General features: G+C 41.2%; 1 protein-coding gene across 2 annotated transcripts in view; it reads left to right on the top strand.

The window, feature by feature from the left end:
- Positions 1-2,192: 2,192 nt before the first annotated feature.
- The window catches only part of PTPRK (protein tyrosine phosphatase receptor type K), a 540,066-nt gene continuing 526,606 nt past the window's right edge, over positions 2,193-15,652 (top strand). For both annotated transcript variants that reach the window (XM_040627788.1, XM_008691238.2), the window contains exon 1: positions 2,193-2,432. In XM_040627788.1, coding sequence (XP_040483722.1) covers positions 2,333-2,432 — 100 coding nt within the window. In that variant the 5' untranslated portion in view covers positions 2,193-2,332. The remainder of the gene's footprint in view (positions 2,433-15,652) is intronic.

Genomic DNA, 15,652 nt, shown 5'->3' with positions numbered 1-15,652 from the left:
CCTTTGACTTGTAGTGAGAAGCTGTTCTTGCTAGTTTGCTGATTTCTTTTGAGAATTTTCTTGCCTCTCTTTGTTTCCCCTTACCCACTTTTCACTCATATATGTGCTGATGACCAAATTACTTAATCCCTAATCTTGTTTCATTTGTCAAATGGGAGTAATAATTATACCAATGTCAAAGGATTGTTGTTTGAACTCAGCGAGACACTGCATATCTTAAGTCAGTGCCTAGCACGTTGTAAGTGCTCTGTAAACATTGCCTGTTATTGTTATTACTTCCAGGATAGATAAAGTGAAATGAATTTTCTATCAGTTGACCCAAGGAATAGGCAAGGTAAGAAATGTGTGTCAATTTTTCAAACAAGCATTTTGTGTGTTTAAACAAACACATCTACCAAGTCATGAACTTCCTTCATCTTTCTTTCAAGAATAGAAGAACAGGTGAATTAGTATATGGGTGGCGGGTTTTTGTTTGTTTTTCTTGAGGCATATTCCTGCTAAATTTTACAAAGTTCTGCTTACTCCTTCAAAAATAAAATACATGCCCTTCAGTTTTTTTGTTACTTAGGATTTACACCTCAATCAAAGAAATAGGAACAGTGAAGTGTGAACAGTTATAGATTAGTGAGTTGAAAACAAAATTGTACCCTGCACCCTAAGGAAAAATGAATTTTATTGTTTTGAATTGAATTGACAAGTGTTGGGCTAGTCAGTGTGCTAATGAGCCAGCCAGAAGACTCCAAATTCTGTTTAATTAAGCTACCACTCTTAGCAAAATTTTTAAAAAGTCTTTTTCTTCCTGATATTATACATGTATATATATATGTATATTTATATATTTACAGTTCTATCATAAACTTGGTCATTAATAGCATAAATTTAATTTGTATAAAGGAGGAATATATGGCTCGGTAAATAAATTATATGAATGTTAAATTGAATTTCATATTGTCTTGTTTACAAAGGCTAAAGATATGAGCACCTGACAGATGTCAATCAATAGATTCTATTGTTCTAGGCATTGTATATTTGACATTAAAATGCTTAATAAAAATATGTATTCAATTGTGACCACATCTATTTTATTTTAAAATTTTACGAAAATGAATATAGTGTGCAACCAAATAGTCTTTTCACAGAAGCAAGTAAATGTGGCATATGGTGAAACCACTTCAAGCTGCTGAAGAACTAGCAAACTGTAAAATACTTTACTGTCATAATACAGCATCATTTTCCTCCGGATGAAATCATTCGTTGCCGTTTTCATTGTCAGTGTAAAGTCCTTTTGTTAAATACTTCAGTCTTAAGTACCTATTAGATACTAAAAACAAAGCAAAAAACCTTTTCTAGTCCAGCAGACCTATGGGAAGGGAAAAGATACTAAGCCCTGATGCAGTTCTTAGGTTCTTCCTGAGGGAAGAAGCAGAAAGAGGCCAGAAGGTTTCAGAACAACAAGCAAAGTCAGCGAAGCAGAGAGTTAATCCAAATATTCGGCAAATGACAAACCAGCAAGGATGCACGCCAGCTGCTCATACTGGAAAGTTACCGAACGTTTATTTCGGTTCAAGTTTTATTTTTATATAATAAGGAACAATAAGTTTTCTGTGGGGGTGGGGTGTCTTATTCCTTATTAGAGGAATAAGGAACAGTGAGTTTTCAATGCAGGTGGGTGTTTCCTTAGGGCGCTTCTACACTCCCGCTTCTTCCTATCGGCATCCCCTCCGGTGGGACTTCCACCGCAGGGACAGAAGCCCAGGACGCCTCTGCTCGCGGCGTGGGGGCTTTCTCCGCGCTCGTCCTCTGCGGTCCAGCCACACTGCTTACCAAACACTCGCATCTCAAACTCCGGATTTCTGCAACAGGGCAGCCAACGACGCGGGTCCCCTTTCCCGCCCGCTCCCCCGAGCGGCGGCGGGCGGCGAACAAAGGGCGGCGAGAGGCTCGGGGCGCGCGGCCGGGGCCGGCGCGCGTCTCTCCGGCAGGAGGCGGCGGCGCCGCGCCCGAGCCTGCATTCCTCAGAAGCTCCCGGAGCCCGTGGGGCGACGTCACCCCCGGCTCCGCCCCCGTCCCTCCCCGAGCAAAGTAACTCTTGACTAACAGGAGCAGCCTCCGCTGAGCATGGAGAGCTGCCACCGCGGCCGGCCGGCGACGCGGGCGACGCTTGCGCCCCAGAGGTAGTTTGGGGACCGCGAAGAAGGAAAAAGTGCCGGCGGGCGCAGTGGACTTCCCGCCCTCATCCCGCGAGGCCCGGCCGGCACCTCGGTCGTGGATTTCGCTGCTATCCCTCCAGCAGCTCTTTGCAAAGCTGCTTGAAACTTCTCCCAAAGTCGACATGGATACGGCGGCGGCGGCGGCGCTGCCTGTTTTTGTGACGCTCTCGCTCCTCTCCCCTTGGTCTCCCCTGGGGTCGGCCCTAGGCCAGTTCTCCGCAGGTGAGTGGCCCGGAAGGTGTGTGTGAGGGGGTGGGCGGCGTCCGGATGCCCGACGAATGCCCCCGGCCCGCGGCTTGCGAGGGCTGGTGTCGGCTCCTCGCCAGGGCCGGGGGGCAAGGATTTGGGGGAAGCTTTCGCGGGGCACAGGGCAGAGGGAGCGATGTTCCCAGAGTTTGTGCTAGGTGGGACGCGGGGCACCGGGCTGGGCGCCACTTGGCGCAGGTAACTTTAATCTCCGCCACCCATTGTTCCTCTCGAAGGCTCGCTCGGGGCCAAGGCAGGCAGGGCTGTCCGGGAGTGTGGGGAGACATTGCTTTTCTTGGGAAACTGTGGCAGTCTCCGCGTCCAGCGCACGCTGCACCGCTGGCGAGGAGAGAAGGAAAAAGTAGTTACGACTCTGGAGACGGCTACTCTGTTGCTCGTGGTGCGGGCTTGTTGCTGTCTGCCTCTAGAGCGTTCAAGAAAAAAAAAAAAGTGGTTCTTTGTTTTTTTAACCCCCGGGAAGCCATGGTCAGAAATGTGGAGACTGGAAGGGACTGACCTCGGCGCGCTTTGCCAGGTGCTTTTTGTCCCGGGAATAACCTCCCTTGACTATTGTCTAACTACTTCCCCGTCCCTCCCCCAGTCCCTTTCTCCTCCCCCAGTGTTGGCTGCTCCTGGTTTTGCCCTGTGGGTAAGGGCACGGCGTGGAGTAGGTTCCGTGTGTCTGTTGGCGGAGCCTGTAAGATGTTTTGAAATATGATTCTAAGTACCCACACGGAGCCGTCCCGGGCAGCGAGGTCTGGGTGCCGGCGGGGGAAGCCTGACCCCGGCTGTGGCAGCCCGCTTCTCCGGCGGAGCCACCGCGAAGCTGACGCGGTGACTCCGGAGCCCGCCTCGGTGTTGGGGGCTGCGAACGGAGAGTCCAAAGGGAGAGATGTGCTGTGGTGTTGCAGGTTGTCTCTTTGGGTTCTTGGTAAAGCCACTTAAAGAAGTCCGTGAAACCCCGTCTCTCCCAGTCCTGTCCTCTACCCTTCCAGTTTTGTTATCTTTTCTCGTTCTCTCCTCTGGGGGCTGTGAAGTTTCACCAGGTGGATGCTGGGGAGCGGGCTCCCGGGAGCTTGTCAGCTGCTCGCCGGTCCTGACAACTTTTCTGGCCAGTCCACCCAGCTCAGCTTGGGTGGCAAGCGCATCTGCTGCTGCCCTGGGTCTTGGTGCAGATGGAGACGCATTGCTGGCCGAGGGGTGACGGAGAAGACCGGGAAAGTGACTGCCGCGCTCTTGGCTGAGGCCGCAGGATGCGGAGAACGAACTTACTTTGCGATTGTCAGTTTCTCTCGTTGTTGTGGCTACCCTGTTTCCTGGAAATAAACTCAGGTTGTTGTGATCCGGAGTACTGTTTATTTCCCTTACGTCCCCGCTCCCCCGCTGTAGAACGCTATAAAAGGAGTTAGACCAGATTCAGGTGGCAGCATGTGTTGTGCACTAAGGCAGATTATGAAATGCAGCGTGTAGAGGGAAAGCTGTGTATATTGATGATGTATGCTGGACAACAGATCTATGCAATGAGTGATCCGATGGCTTAATTTAATTCTTTCTGGAGTAAGCATTACTACAGAATGCATCTCTGACATATAATGCCGGTTGGTATTGGAACCGTGCTTGATGTAAGTCATTATATGCAGGCAAGTTAGAGTGGGTATTGATTTCTGCACAGTGTTTGTCACTGCACTGAGAGCCTATGCTTCAAAAGGCATGTAGTTTGTTAATTGAAAGTTTGAATTCTACCAGTTGCATGATTAGACTTACGTGTATTCAAGAGTTGCAACTATTAACGCCTCAACAGCTGATGGATATATTTTCAGCAGTAAAGAAACTTTTATATTTCTCCTTTCAAGTGTTATTTACCCTTTAGTAAATATTAAATTGCCTCCAATAGAATGTGCAGATGAGATTTTCTGATCCCCAGAGTTTAGGTATCTCCTAATGAACAATTGTGTTCTTAGACATCCAGTTCTAAGTAATTTTACCAAATATGCCTGGCTTTGGTTTAGTGACAAAGCGAAACACTTGACTTCATGTTACGTTTAAGTAAGAGAATGTGCAGTCTTAATAAATGCAATTCTTATAGGGCTGTACCTCAAAAATTTTGCCATTCATGATTTACATTTTTGCCCAGAAATGAATGCTTTTTATTCCCCCTATTTAAAGTCAGATTGTGAATCTGCCTTTCTTCATGAATTAAAAGTTTGTTTTGTAAACATTTTCATGTTCTGGTTATTCTAAGGCATTTGGTACTCCACTGTCATCAGATTTTATGGCAGTCAGATCTGTTGTAAATACATAGATTCAGAGATTTAAGATGTAGTCTTTCTTGCTGTTTTTTTTTTCTTAGATTCTACTTTAAATAATGAACTTTTATTTCTTTTGAGAAATTTGAATAAAATGCTTTAAAAGTCTAAAACAAATATATATTCAGAATTTTTAAATATCCTGTTAAATAGGTCTTTTAAATCACATCCATTAAGGCCAATTTACCACTTTTAGATATTATCATGTGGCTTCTAATGTAGTACACTTCAAAAGCAAATTTTGAAAGACTAACAATTGTTGGATATGTCATATACTCATCCAGTGTGCTGTCTTTAAAGCACAAATTTAATAATATTTCTATCACTGGGACTTGTTTCTAAGCTTTTGGAATGAAGGTATAAAAATGCTGCATGGTGAGCCTCTTTAAAACCAGAACAGCCTGTAAATATCTATTTTAGTTTAGTCTTTCACTTAAAATGATACCAGTGTCATACCTCGGGGAAACTGAGGCATAGAAGCACAAAGATGCACTGACATTCACAGGGTTGTGTAGCTGTTACCTCTTGATATAATGTGAGAGAGTATTCTGTCCTGGGACTCGGATGCCTGACAAAATCAGTCACGGAGAAGTAACTCGGAAACTCAGCTTTCTCATCTGTAAAATGGGGATAATACCTGTCTTAACCTTTCCACCTGGTTTTTATGAGGATGGTATGAAATAATTTATGTGAATTGGCACTGTAAGTTATAAAGCATTATGCAGCTCTCCTGGGGCGTAGGCGTCATACATTAAGGTAGCTAAGTGCCTTGACTTTAGTCCCCTTTGCTTGCTCCCACACTTGCCTAGTGAGGACAGGCTGTTCAGGAGTGTGTGTGTGTGTGTGTGTGTGTGTGTGTGTGTGTTTCCTCTGCCAGTCATTCATTTTAATCATTATTAAACATAAACATCCTAGATTGGCCAAACTATAGTTTTATCAATACAGTGAGAGGAATTATCCTTAAATTTTTTTTTTTTTTTGCTTACCTCATGTAAATTGTTACTTGAGCTCTACCTGTGGAAGAGTCATTATTAATATTCCTAGTATTCTAACAATAGAAGAAATATATTTTTAGTCATTTGTTTAGCTCTTTGTTCAACTGTTGGTTCAGCTTTTCCATCAGAGTATGGAGAAAAAAATTTGCAGCATTTTAGATGCAGTCTTATCAATGACCTAGAGAGGGACTGTTGTGTCTCTAGTATGATATGAGCCTGGAAATGCAGCTCAAGATCCTCACTTGATCTAGTTCCTGGCATGTCACACTGTAAGTGTGCACTCACTTGATCCATTAGGACCTTGCAACTCATATAAACAATGCCACTTCCCTGGTATCTGACTCCCTGCTGTCTCTATATGTGAAGTTAATTTCTCTCATACTTACTACCTACTAGGAAAATACATCAGAAACAGCTTGTTTCAAGCTTTGCTCGCTGATTTTCTGCTTTTGATTGACCAGAATCGCTCAGTCCCTCAATTCATTAAAACTATAAATTCTAACACTAGTAATGATATATAAGTGTACATTTCCAGAACTGTTTTTTCTCTCACTATTCTCCATGTATCTGACTCTGCTAATTTTCCTAGATTGCAAGATGTCGTTTTGTGTCTGGCCTACCCAGACGGGAAGAGGCAGGTCTGGCTGCTATTTGGGCTTGGCATGTGTGCTGCTGACAGCTCTTCTCTTTGTATTCATAAATGCGAATTTGAAAAATAAATCAACCCCTCTGCCGCTCTGCCCCTCTCCCCCTCTCCCACACTCCTTCCCTCTCCTCTGTAGCAATAACAAAGCCCACATGCACATACACAACATCACAGCCTTTTTGTTCCCACTAAATATCTTTTGGTGTTGGACATGTTCTTAAAAACTGGAAATATGACTCAACCACTACCCAGAGCAAATGCCAGTTTTCCCATCAAATCTCATATTTCTACCAGTGATGGTTTACTACACATTTTTATGCCCTTTAAAAAACACTTAATTCATGTGATATGGTCCTATATAGAGAAACTAACTGTGTTGTTGCCTGCCAGTGCTTTTAAAGTGCCATGATCTAGGTCTGCTCAAGGTGGTATTAAAGACAGTGTAAATCATGCTAAATATGGATGTACTTCTCAGAGGCATGGAAAATGCTGTCCTCATCTGCCCTGTGTTATTCCCATTTCCTCTACTTGCTCTTCATGGAGGGCAGGAAGAGGATTGCTGCACGATTTAGAGCAGGAAACATCAAGAGAGTTTACAGATTGTTCTTAAAGACAAAACAAAGAACACTAGGATTCTCTCTGTGTGTGTGTTTGATCTTTTATTTACTTTTCTAAAGAGGGGAAAAAAGCACCTTATTTTTGATTTGTTTATTGGAGTCAGCCTTTGCCTTCGTCCAAACACATTCATTTCTTATTCTGTAGATGTAAAAATTTTCCTCTGTGTATTCCTCTCAGACTTTATCCTTTGATCATATGTATTTGTTTTGTGTTCCTTTATCAAATGGTGTTTCTCTTTGCCTAAAAATGTTATAATTGCTTTTGAACATGACTTGTTTTTTCACCAAAACTCATGCTTTTGTTTGTCATGGTTACTGAACAATAATATCTTCCCAATTCATGATGCCTTAAACTGGTATTTGATAATAAATTAAGTAAGTCTGTCCATCAGGCTAATTTTAATTTTAATTGAAGCCAGAAATAAGTTGTCAATCCATGAAATGATATTTTAATGTCACAGAGTGTTTGTGCTTAAGTGTCTCTAGATGGAAGAGAGCCCTTAAGTTCCTTTTTGTTAGTGGGGATAGAACAAATTTGAGGACCATATTGCCTGTTATTTTGAGATGAGTGAGAAAAGTTACATACAACGATGCTTTGGTAAAAGGAAAAAATGAAAAAAACCATGTTTGAATCTTTGATGTCAGTGAGAACTCTGGAGGTAGAATAGTTTATAAACTTTAAGCTCTATCTTAGGAGACATGTGTTTTTATGAGCAGTGCTCTTAAAGAAACTTCGTTCCACATACAAGGTTTTCTTAGTTCCATGAAGATTCTGGTGAGAGAGGGACGTTTATTTTCCTGAAGTAGTCATCGGGGAATTCTTTTGTAGTTAATATTTTAGTAATAAAAACTGAACGTACATAATTCAACCTAGTTTTGTGAGGTCTTGCTGCGTGTTGAGGTTCTGGGAAAACGCTGGGCGGGGGGGGTGTAAGACCACATCGATCCTGTTGTGGAACATTGCCATTTCACCACTTAACTCTGCTTGGAGTTTTTGGCATTCTCGGCTGTGTGTTGATAATCCATAAAAATTATGAGTGGCTTATTTTGTCACTTACAGTTGTTTTAGGAGCAAATTAAGCAGTCCTGAATGAAATAATCCATGTTTCCACTTTATATGATTGTAGAGCTCTGTTAATAAAAATGATGAGCAGGGCAGTGCTGGCTGAATTTTTCTCCAGGTAAGTCATTCTAGGAATTATCTTCTTGAGAAGAACACAGGTAGAAATAAAGCCAAATAAAAGAGTGTCTAGGTGAGTCATTTGCATTTATTTTGTTGGGAAAGCTGAAAGATATTTGTATTTTGTACACACACACAGACACATCTTACCAGTGATAGAACTTGTCTAAAGGTTCAGGTGAGAAGGAAGCTAAGAACACCTACAGATGGAATCAAACTCCTGTACTTATATTTTGGAAAGAGTATTGCAAGTAGATAATTACTTTGCCTATTTCATAGATGAAAAAACTGAAATGGGTAAACGAACTATATAGTATATAGTATATTGTACTATACTTTTAAGGAGAAAATAATAAATCTTCCTCCAGATTGGTGTCTATTTATATAAACCCTTCCCAATACAGCCTGTTCCTTAACCAGCTGCTTGCAGGCTGATTCTCCAAACCCTACCCAGAGCAGCAGCTGACCAGCTAGAGACATTCCCCTAATCCTTGTTGAGTAGTAGGGTGACCTAGCAGCTGCTTCATATGGCCACAGCTCCTTGATATAATTCGCCTTAGGTCATTCAACAAATTCAGGAGTAGAGAGGAAGCCTTTCTAGTGCCCTCACAGTCCACCTACGGATTGATGTCTGACTGTCTCATGGTCATTGGATTCATCAACTCCAAGGTGCCCTAGAATTTTGCTACTTGCGTTGTGGTCCATGGACCAGCAACATCAGTCTTGAGAACTTGTGATGATCTTGTGGTCTCTTATCAGAGCTCTTCTCAGAACTGCTGACTCAGAATCTACATTTTAATAAAATCCCCAGGCAATTTGCTTGAACATGTAATTTTGAGAAACACTGCTTTAGGATAAAGAAAGCTCAGCTTGAAAAGATTTGTCACATGGACTTTACTGTAGAATTGTAAGTGTATTGTGAAGGGATTAATTACAATATGAAACAAATTTCCCTGGAATTATATTTCTTTTTCTTTTTTTTTTTTTTTTTTTAAAGATTTTATTTATTTATTCGACAGAGAAAGACAGCCAGCGAGAGAGGGAACACAAGCAGGGGGAGTGGGAGAGGAAGAAGCAGGCTCATAGCGGAAGAGCCTGATGTGGGACTCGATCCCGCAATGCCGGGATCACGCCCTGAGCCGAAGGCAGACGATTAACCGCTGTGCCACCCAGGCGCCCCTGGAATTATAGTTCTGATCAGTATTTACTTAATTATGATTTAATGCCCAAGACAGATCAAAACAACAGTACTATTCACTTTTTAAAAAGAATACTCAGACGATTTTGAAAGAAGTATTTTCATAAGAGAACAAAAATAAGGCCAAATGGTTTTGGTTATGAAAGTGTTGTGTTAGAATATTTAAAGGTAAAGATATTATCAAGGAACCAAACATGATATAGTCCAATAACTTTTATTTAAGCATATTGATATGTTGATACAGGAAATGATATTCCCTCTGATAGTAATAGTAGAAGCAGTTTCTTGTTTTATATTTCTCTTTTTCTTCTAAGTGTAATGTAAGGATCTTTGTAATAAGGAGCTCATTTATAGGACAGTCAAATTTAATGAATGGGAGGTAGAATGCATTAAATATCACTGGTGTTCTTTTTACTATCTTTTGTGCTCATATTTAAGAACAGATTCTTGTCAGTTTCCTCAAGAGAAAAATTATGATGTAATAGACAGTGTACAGTATTCATGTCAAAACACAATTTTACTTGCATTTTATAGCTTGCTTTAGCATTCTTTTAGAAAATGAATTTTCCCAGAAGACCTAATTGCCTTCTTATTAATGAGCCTGTAAGTGTGTTTTGTTATCCATTTACTATTCTAAACGTGTCTACTTTGGCTGGCTGTTTTAACAGTGAAGTCTCTGATTAAATCACAACTGCTATATTTGTTTTTGCCATTCGCTAGCGATTCAGAATATACTGGCGTAATGACATGGTTATGGCAGAGAGTAATGGAAAACAAGAAATATAAATTAATGTTAACCCAGAATGGTTGTGTTATGATATCGGGAGCGGGAGTTTGGGGCCATACACAACAGAATTCTCTGCACGTTTGACTGGAAATGAAAGTCTCTTAACCTGTGTTAAATATACAGTTGCTGGATTCATAAATACACTACAAATCAATGATCTCCACATTTACTTATGCTAGACACTGGAGTTTAAAGGAAGAGGTTAAACTGTGGATACATCAGTGCTAGTGTGGAGCTTAGCGATGGAGAGAAACCCAGAAAGGTACTTCCATACATCTTAAAGATCTTTGGAGTCTGAAGAATTTGACTTGTTATATTTTCTAATTTTACTACAAATTCTAGAGCTTTCCCTTTGTACTACTTCTACTTTTATTCTTGTCAGATGTAAATAGGTTCATTTATCCTCTCACATGTTGGAGAAGAGCAGTTTCAGAAACAACAATAGGAGCTGCCATGTACTGAGTGCCTACTACCTGTCAGGCCTTACGGTCAATGTTTCACATGCATTTAAATCCTCGCGATTATCCTTGAAGAATGGAATCCTCTCTGCTTTGCAAACTGAGGACTGGAGAGGGTAAGTAATAACTTGCCTCAGGTGACCATGTGAGGAACCAGTAGAGCCAAAATTCATTATTGAATATATACATATATGTAGCAGGTAGGCATTTTTTTTTTTGGTTGCATGTTGGCAGGAAATACAACTCATACTGGTTACAACAAACTGAGAATTTATTTTCTCTCCTAACTGATGCAACTTGACTTAGAATTCACATAATTCCATTGGGATATGATCTCTTTCTGCCTGCTCAGCTTCCCTGTGGGGCACTGTAGGAGCTTCATTCTTAGGCTCCATATAGAGCATGGTAGCTTTGGCAGCTCCCATACCATGAGATTCTTGGTTCAAGTTTGGTATGAAAATGTGTACTTTATGTGGTGTTTTACCTCCAAAGGCCCTGAGGTTCACTCTGATTAGAATCAGTGAATCAGAGGCTCCAGCTGAGGGGAAGTAAGTGCACTGATTGGCTTAGTTCATTAGGATTCTGGGTTCTGCTATAGATCCTCTCTCAGGTCACATGGACTGATGGGAGCACTGCGAATCAAACCATCGGTTATCAACAGATACATTAATGAGTTCTGGAAAGACACCCAAACTACAGTGTGGTTGCTCCAGATAGAATTAAATAAGGAATGAGAAATAAAAGCAAAGAAAGCAGGGACGCCTGGGTGGCACAGCGGTTGGGCGTCTGCCTTCGGCTCAGGGCGTGATCCCGGCATTAAGGGATCGAGCCCCACATCAGGCTCCTCTGCTATGAGCCTGCTTCTTCCTCTCCCACTCCCCTGCATGTGTTCCCTCTCTCGCTGGCTGTCTCTTTCTCTGTCGAATAAATAAATAAAATCTTTAAAAAAAAAAAAAAAAGCAAAGAAAGCAGGCTGCATCCTTTGAGGGGGAAGAAAGTATATGGTGAGGAAAAGACAGTTGCATCAGATGGTTCCCAGCTCTGGACCACTAAGTAGTAACGTTAAGAAGACATGGTGGCCTAAGCCTTAGTCTCTAAGGGGAAGAGGGTGGGGAGGTAGAGGGGAAAGAGGTACTTTGCACCTGGCAGTCTTGTGTGTCTTGCAGATCAGCAGTTCATAATTTTCGAAGTGTTTCTTTTTTGGTTTATCCTCTAAGCCACACTTGAAAGCTTGAATTTTATTATTTTCATTATTTTATTCTCTTTGCCTCAGTATTGAATAAATCCAACATTAAAAATTCACCGAATTTTAAGTGTTGAAAGGGACTTTGGGAAATTAATGCCTGTTCATTTGATATCACTTGTCCAAAGTCATACAGCCTGGAAGAACTTAGCTCAAATTCAAGATTTTCTTTTTAAGGATTTATTTATTTATTTTAGAGAGAAAGAGAGAGAGAGAGAGAGTGCGGTGGGGAGGGGCAGGGAGAGAGGGAGAGAATCTCAAGCAGACTTCATGCTGAGTGCAGAGCCCGTCGTCCCATGTCGGAGACCATGACCTGAACTGAAATCAAGAATTGGACGCTTAACCAACTGACAGAGCCATCCACGTGCCTCTCAAATTCAAGATTTTTATTTATTTTTATTTTTTTAAAGATTTTTTATTTATTCGACAGAGATAGAGACAGCCAGCGAGAGAGGGAACACAAGCAGGGGGAGTGGGAGAGGAAGAAGCAGGCTCATAGCGGAGGAGCCTGATGTGGGGCTCGATCCCAGAACGCCGGGATCACGCCCTGAGCCGAAGGCAGACGCTTAACCGCTGTGCCACCCAGGCGCCCCAAGATTTTTATTTTTTAATTCACTATTGTCACCAACATACACATTGTTTTGCTTAATGGTAATTTATACAGGCAGTTATTTAGGTTTTTCTTTAATTATTTTGGTTTGTATTTTGAAGTTCTAAAACAGTGTTTCCAAAAGCAAACCTGACTTAATGATTGGCTTTAATTAAAATTATAATCCAAATATGAGGTGATAATAATTAATATGTCTGTGAATAAAAGAGACCACTTAGTTAATTGCTTGGTTTTCAGTTATGCTGAATATCCTACAAATGTACTTGAGTAGGTATTTGCATGCGTGCATTTGTTTATTTTTAAGAGAAGCCAGAGAGTAAGCTAAGCTGTGATAAATGATGCTAATTGACACAGAGAAGTAGAACCTAGTAACTCTTCACTTTGGAAACTAGTTTTGAAAAACTCAGGATGCAAAGGTGAACTTGTTTATAATTTTGATCTTCTCACCTCTGCTGCCTAACTTTATAATGCATATCTGCACAACATGGGATATTCAAGAGTTGCTATACAATAATTGGGGTATTTGATAAGAAATGAAATGTAGGGAAGTAGCAGCTCTTTGCCCAGCCTCTCCCACTTACAAGGAGAGATTTATCCAGCCTGTGTTAGATACACATCTGTGCTGATGACCTGAAGCTGAATGTGACTGAAGACCAGGGGCTCAAACGTGGTTGTGCCAGTTTAGACCAGAGTATCATTCCCGGGCACTTCTATGGCTGATAACGGCCTGCTCTGGCTACATTGGGGTGAAGACAGTGATTGTGGAAGATTTATTGACTGGAGCATGCTTCTTTCTGTCACTGGAGGCTTCTGTTCACACACCTTTGAGCGTTATCTTAAATAAGTTACTGAATTATTATTTTCTTCCTTGTGTATCGCCTGCTTTCTCTATGCCTTTTTTTTTTTTTACCCCTTATTTATATTCTTATCAGGTGTGATTCCTGAATGATGAGTTTTGTGATAGTTTGCCTAACAACCTGGTGGGTTGAGGCAGAGTGCTATCTAGGCTTGGCCCATTATTGCCCCTTTATCTAAACGGACATTTAAATACTTTGGCAGTATATGAGGTCAGCGGGTTGGCAGTGACCTGCTTAAGAGAGCAAAAGGTTCCTTTAGAGATCTGTGTAAGAGTCCATTCAGTGCATGGAGCATTGGGCTTGCTATGACTGTGTGCCAGTCTTAGTTTTGTTTCTTTTTGGCATTGAGATTTGGAGGTAATTCCTTTCTGCTGAATCTTTAATTTCCTTATCATTAAAATGGGAATATTACAATGAATAGTGATAGTAATATCTTCTCCAGGTGCTCAATAGGGCAATTTTGAATAATATCTTTTCTAGCTACTCAATAGGACAATTTTGAAAGGTAAAACTGAAACATATGCAGAAGTATTTTTTAAATTGTAAACTACCATAAAAATATAATTTATTTTTGGGGGAATATAAATTTTGATAAATTGTTGCTAAGGGCAAAAATAATATACTGAACAATGGAAATGAAACCAATAGATGCTTTGTATATTTGCAGTTATACATTGCATATCTGTTTGCATATGTAAGCTTTGGGAAAAGTGGTATGATGAAGAGGTCAATATGGTTCTGTGAACAGTGAGTAAATTTGTTATCATGTATCATAAAATGTACCCCCTGATTCATTTTCACCTATATACTTATTTTCTCTCTCTATAAGTCAGCTTTACTCTGTAATGCTGCCAAATAGTATTTGTATTTTCTCCAGATATATCAGTAAAGATTACATGATTATGAAATATTTTTATTGTAAAATTTTAACGAGATGTTTTAAGGGCTGTAATTATATAGAGCAAGTTTAATGTACAGTATAGTTTTTCCTTTGAGTATTTTCATGAAGAAACAGAAAATGCTCTTGGTATCTGAACTGGTGTGCCTAGCTGGGGAGAGAGTGATTCAGATAAGGCTTGTATGTCTTTATTGAATTTTTCCACTCTACATATCTTTGAACATTTGCTAAGTGTCAGTGCTGTGTCAGGTCTTGGGTATGCTGGCAAGCAAGCCAGGCATTGTCCTTGAACTTTGGCAGTAAATGTGACTTTTATGACTATTAAGGAGTGGTAATCTTTGCATAGCTTCACATCTAGCAATTCATGGGTGAAGCCTGGGGCTGTTCAGTAACTGACCATACCCCTGCCTGTGGCTTGGCAAATCTCAGAGTGCAGGCTGTCTCTCAGAATTTGCTGGTCCACTTTAGAAGTTGCCTGGGAGAATCCAGTGTGTCAGCAATCGTTCTATATCCTTGAGTCTACACACAAAAGAGCTAGAAGCCTACCAAAGAAGCATTATGCAAAAATTTGCTGCACTGATAATAAAATTCCATCAAGTGGAATTTCCCAAAAGTTGAGTAATCGGAAGTGTAAGCAAGTGTAAACAAGTTGGGCAGAGGAGAGAGCACATTTGTTTTTCTAGAGGCTCACAGTCACTCTCCCTCTGGGAACATGAGCAGGAAGGTTGGAGGGCAGCCTCATCCAGGTTGTACGTAAATGTGCATTCACAGCGTTCGGATGCAGAGGCCATGGTTGTTTGGCTGCGGATTCATATTTGCTGTGACCTACAGTTGTTCATCGACAGCTTTTCCAGTCTCTGATCAGCCTTCTCTCTGCTGCTGCTTCAGGGAAGCTCATGGCCCCATAGTGGGCAGCCCCTAGGGAGGGAGGCTGGCAGAGAGGCCTGGCAGTCCAGAATCCAGTGAGCTGAGATAATCCCCAGACTCCCTGCACCTGCATCCTGGAAGAGGCAAATTCAATTCCTAGTGCTTTAGTCATTCATTTTGGAGGGGGCAACAGTATTGTCATTTAAATATACCTGTTGCTCTACCAGGAAATGGGGATTTTGAACCTCTGTATTGAAGAAGGCCCAAATGACCTGTAGTGTGTGAATTAAGGAGAGAAGTAATTTTGGTTGTGTACATTTTTCTCAGGAGAACTAATCCCAAATTTCATAGACCCAAGCTTCAAAAATAAACATCTAGAAAACTTATTTTATTTTTTGTTTTTTAAGATTTTATTTTTTTAAGTAATCTCTACACTTAACGTGGGGCTTGAACCCACAACCCAGAGATCAAGAGTCGCATGCTTCACCGACTGAACCAGCCAGGAGCCCCCAAATTTAGAAAACTGATTTTAAT

Source organism: Ursus maritimus, unplaced genomic scaffold (genome assembly GCF_017311325.1).
Source record: "Ursus maritimus isolate PB19 unplaced genomic scaffold, ASM1731132v1 scaffold_13, whole genome shotgun sequence".
In the NCBI taxonomy this organism is placed as follows: Eukaryota; Metazoa; Chordata; class Mammalia; order Carnivora; family Ursidae; genus Ursus; species Ursus maritimus.
The sequence above is the reverse complement of the archived record's forward strand: the minus strand, read 5'-3'. Positions and strand labels throughout refer to the sequence as shown.